Consider the following 5580-nt stretch of genomic DNA (forward strand, 5'->3'; position numbering starts at 1 on the left):
TGAATCATGTGCAGCGAACTGAGCCTGCAAGACTGCCTCAGAATCTACAATAATCGAAAGCTTGTTCCTTGGGTTGGTAACCGATAACTACACACTTTCAGGAGTCGTCAACCCATGCTCCCTGGTAATCTTCAATGCTTCATTCTTCATCTACTGCAGGGTATATTCTTCAGGTTCAATCAACCCTATACGATGTCTTTCACCTTTGTAAAGTAAATGTAGTTGTAATGGTAACATCATCTACAAGATCAAAAACGAGGAAACATTTTGAATAACTGAAATTACAGCATAACTCAAAGCAATTTAATTAGGTAAAAAGTAATGAAAAATAACTAAAATTATGGCCAACAACCAAAATTTCAGCAAAACAGCAAATGCATGTAAGCTTGATGGTTACAAATAAAAAATTAATTAACAGTAAGCAAAAATTAATTAACAGTAGGCAACTAATAATCCTAATCTATTAAATTTAAGTGCTAATCACAACTCAAAGCAATTTAATTAGGTAAAAAGTAACGAACAATAACAAAAATTATGCCCAATAACCATAATTACAGCAAAATGGCAAATGCATGTAAGCTTGATGATTACAAATAAAATGGCAAAAATTCATTAACAATAACCAAGTATTAATCCTACTTACAATGGACAAAGTAGAAGACAGTAGAGATGGAAGAACACTGCTGCGAGACTGAGAGAGATATGCATCAGTTACAATGAGCGAGAGAGGGCGGAGATGGAAGAAGAATCGAGAGAGAGGGGGGTTGATTTCGATTTCTAGGGCTCCATGTCCAAATTGCCCGCTTTCTTTACAATTGCAAAACGCAACGTTTTCGCCTCACGTGATATGTCCAAAATACCCTTATGACGTCAGCATAATTTTTATTCAGTTAACGGAATGGTGGGAAAATGCTAACAGTTTAAACGTTTAGTGGTAAAATGATAGTTTTACCAAACCATGGTACTGACATGATGTGTCAGAATACCTTTGGTGGGAAAATGATAATATCTTTTGTTAAAATAAAGAAAAAACAAGGACAAGAGTCTAGCATAATTAACAAGGGTAGAAATGTAGAAAAAGCCTGTTCGACCTTAGCCCGCATGTTTTGGGATGGGCTTGGGCTGAATCGGCCACATCTTCAGCCTAAAAAACAAAGCCCAATCCACCGTCCAATAAATGTCTAAACAAGAAAAAAATATTTTTTAATTAAAATACACCTTTTAATATTTATTTAACCCACCGGTAACATATATTTAAAAGTATTAAATTCTTTTAGCCCAACTTTTAAAGTGTAATCTAATAAAAATAAAATTTTATATATAATAAATTCATAAAATATAATGAAAATTTTTTTCTATAATATACAATACACAAATTCGGGCTTTCAGGCCCAACTCCAACCCAGAAAGAGACATGCTCAAAGCTTTGTCAAGTCCGGCCCGAATCCGAGATTTTGCCAATTCAAAATAAGAGTGGATTGAGGTATTTTTTAAAATATAAGAACTAATCAAACACTTAGCCTAAAATATAACTTATATAAAAATTAAAAAATAATTATACATTTAAATATTGCAGTTTTTAACTTGATTTTTATTTTATTCTTTCGTGTAATTGCAGAATTGCATGAATATATAAATTCACCAGTACAGCCGACCCAAACCTAACACATAAAGTGCATGCCTTTATTTTTGTATACTCCAAACATTGGCTTGTACGCACCACAATCGAGTAGTGGAACTAATTTCATATATGTTCGTCATGATAATGACTTTATTTTGAGAAGCCAGTAGCTGTCGTGTGGACAGCACACTCCATTTATACAAATTAATATTAACAAGATAATGATAGTGGACTAATTTTCCCATTCAGTGAGGAGTATATATATACATATTCTTCACTTTTTGATGATGAGAAACTCTAAAATACTAGCGTTCCGTGTGGAAAACACACTCTATCAATAAAATAAGAATGATAAAAAGTTTCCTTTCGTGTGGAATGCCCACTCACTCTAGTTAAATTAATATGTAATTTCAAATTGATTGATCTCAGTAACATTATTTGAAGTGCTCTCTTATTCAGCAATGACTCAGCAATCCATGCTTAAAAGATCCCTCTAAAACAATGAAACCATTAAGGCAGTCATTCCTTGTATCTTCTTATGCATTATACAGTCCCTGAGTGCTTTAAGTTTAATCGAATTGCACGATTTGTCTCTACATTTTTTAGAATTATTCAAAAGATATACGTTGTATAGGTTCGGTATCTAATTAATTTTTAAGTTGTGTGTTTGATTTTGTTATATTAGATAGTCATAATATTATTTTGCCAAAAGTTAAATCCACCCATTACAAAAGTAATAATTGGGGTCCAAGGAAGTTTACTAGATAAAATCTCTTGTGTGAAAATAATGAAATCGGGAGTTCTAACTCTGTTCACATGGAACGGAAAAGAAGATTTAGTTGTCATTAGACAAAATGAAAAGAAAATAATGTTTTAGATTTTTTTTTAAATGTAAAAATTAACTGAGTAATTAGTCCAAACTCTAGTGAATAAAAAAGAATTGACCTTTTGTGTGTGTGTGTGTGTGTGTGTGTGTGTTGGTCACTTGAACAAAATAGCCTTATCTAGGAATTGATAATGAAAATTAGTTAAAAATAGAATTCGAAATACAAAAGACTTTCTCTTAATATGAAAACGAGAAATTAAAAATTTTGGCATGTTAATAAATTAACTGTATATTTAGCATACATATCGAACTGATATATGTATATCAAATTTGCAAAGATGTCGTCACAGAAAATTGTGTGGTTGCTGGACCACAAGTACGTAAAGTTCAAACTCTAGCAACATTAATTGTTCAGTAATATCTCATCTATTGAATAATTTTCTTATTCCTATACTCTTTGCATTGTTTTTCTTTTTCCAAGTGTAGTAGACCTATTATTCAAAAGATAAGCAAGACAGTACATACTTCTGTGTAGTACTACAAACTTGAATCATTAATTTGTCTTTTAATTTCGTCTATATTAATAAAATTTGTAATTGCTAAGAGTATAATAAATAGAGTAATGATACAGCCACAAACTCTTGTACAAACTTATTTTGTACAAACTGACGTGGCACGATAAGATTGGTTGAATGAAAATATAAATTAATAAAAATAAATTATGTGGATCAAGTGATATTTAATTCAACCAATCTTATCATGCCACATCAGTTTGTACAAAATAAGTTTGTACAAGAGTTTGTGGTTGTATCATCACTCTAATAAATATATATAACTACTATTTATACATTTGTATTCCAACTAATGTATTACTAGCTAATAGAATTTTATTATATAAATTAGAAATAATAAGGCTTAATATTTAACTATCATTTAAGCTAATAAAGTAGTAACCCATCATTTGCTATATCAATTAAGATATAAATTAACTATCTTAACTAACTATATCGTTATTAATATATATATTAAATTTAAATGTTGAGAAACTATCTACTATACTCTATTAGTTACTCTCTCCAAGCAAAAACAAACGTGCAATTTTTTATTCTCGAGTGTTTGCGAGAGTCCTCAACATGAAACGCCACTAATAGCTGAAAATTCCCTATAAATATAGCCTCGACGAGGGCGTGTGTCCAGCACAAGCATCTTCATTCTTCCCCCTTGATTATATATATCTTCCCAATTACTAATCCTTCAATTTCTTTTTCGGTCATGGCTGCCCCTAGAGCGCTTGAAGAAACATCATCTCAGAATCTTGAAATGACCATCCACGTGAATGATACTGCAGAGAAAATTGGTGATGAATTTGATTACTCTCGAAGGGCACAGTGGCTTCGAGCTGCTGTGTTGGGTGCAAACGATGGGCTTGTTTCCGTCGCTTCATTAATGATGGGTGTTGGAGCTGTTAAAACAGATATCAAAGCCATGCTTCTAGCTGGTTTTGCAGGCTTAGTAGCCGGTGCTGGCAGTATGGCAATTGGAGAATTTGTCTCTGTGTGTACTCAGAGGGACATCGAAATTGCTCAAATGAAGAGAGATCAGCAAAAGAAAATTACCAGCAATGAAAATCATGAAGAGCCCGATGAGAATATTCAGAGAGAAGAAGCATTGCCAAATCCGGCACAGGCTGCAATAGCATCCGCGCTAGCCTTTTCTGTAGGGGCAGTGGTGCCGTTACTGGGCTCTGCATTTGTACGAGACCACAAGGTGAGGCTGGCTGTTGTGGCTGCAGTGGCCAGCATCGCGCTGGTAGTTTTCGGAGTTTTGGGAGCATTGCTTGGGAAGACTCCGATTGTGAAATCCTCTGCTAGGGTTTTGGTTGGTGGCTGGATGGCCATGGCCATCACTTTTGGGCTCACTAAGTTGATTGGCACTGGCGGCCTCCAGATGTGACCGCTTAGGCTCTGTCTGCGCACAACTCGAATTCTACTAAAAGATTTTGATAAACACGAAATTACTAAAGTATTTGGTAAACATGTGTATTATTTACTTGTTTTTCTTTCGTGCAGGTCGATCAGTGGCTATTTCTACTTGATATAAATTGTTATTTTGCATGTGGTGCTTGGACTGTTGTAAGCAATAAAGTGAATTATGTTTGAATTAATGAAGAAACTGCTCAATAATTTTAAATATAAACTATGATCTTACGCTTGAGGCAAAATTTGTATCTTAATTTGTCATGAACGAAAGTTGCTGTTGAGCTCTACAACGGCTCCAGCCTTGTTTCAAATATACTGCAAGTTACAGCTTCAACATAAGCTCTAGATCACTGCACACAGTATGGCGAAGACGCAAAGTAAATGGTAGAGGGAGATAGAGAGAGAGAGAGAGAGAGCAATCTACACTCTACCAAGTGACCATTTGCTTATCGGACATTAACTCTCAATGTGCCATAATCACCTAAATATTTTAGTTGAATGTGGGGATCTCTCCTGTATTAATTACAAAGTTACCTATTACATTATAAGTTGTATGATAACACAATTTAAGGTTAAATTTGTCCATAATATATTCTTATATAGAGTATAATAAATCAGACTCATTATATAATATTTGAGTCTATCAAAATTACTCCTTAATATTGACATTAATCACATATTAATTAAGTACATTAAAAAATTAAAATGATTTATACTAGTCTACAATATATGAAAATAAATAAAATAAAACGAACATGACAAAATTAAATGATTTATACCAATCTATAATATATGAAAATAAGTACAACAAGAAACAACAGCGTAGAATATTTGTCCATTTCTGTATGCGTACATAAGCATAACTACAAAGTTCAAAATATGGAACTAACAAAAGACAATGGCTTCAACACTTATGGTGTGATACTGATACCCTTTTTAAATAAATCGTTATGAGTGGTTCCATGACTTAGATGTTGCTTCTTTTTTTTTTTATCTGAAATCTAAATAAATATGAATTAGTTTGAATTATGAATAAAGCTAAATTTGAACATGTTTATTTTTTAATCTCTAATAATAAGTATTAAGTTGCTTTTTTTTTAACTTAAAGAGCTTGAAAACTAGTTCTTTTACATTTATACCCTTATCAATTTTAA

General features: G+C 32.7%; 1 protein-coding gene across 1 annotated transcript; it reads left to right on the forward strand.

Annotated features, from left to right (window-relative positions):
- The first annotated feature begins 3719 nt into the window (after positions 1 to 3719).
- Positions 3720 to 4400, forward strand: LOC18034600 (vacuolar iron transporter homolog 2.1). Its single transcript, XM_006423750.1, has one exon. It carries the CDS (start codon positions 3720 to 3722, stop codon positions 4398 to 4400), a length of 681 nt encoding a protein of 226 aa, XP_006423813.1.
- The last annotated feature ends 1180 nt before the right edge of the window (positions 4401 to 5580 follow it).

Source organism: Citrus clementina, unplaced genomic scaffold, assembly GCF_000493195.1.
Source record: "Citrus clementina cultivar Clemenules unplaced genomic scaffold, Citrus_clementina_v1.0 scaffold_8, whole genome shotgun sequence".
Taxonomy (NCBI): Eukaryota; Viridiplantae; Streptophyta; class Magnoliopsida; order Sapindales; family Rutaceae; genus Citrus; species Citrus x clementina.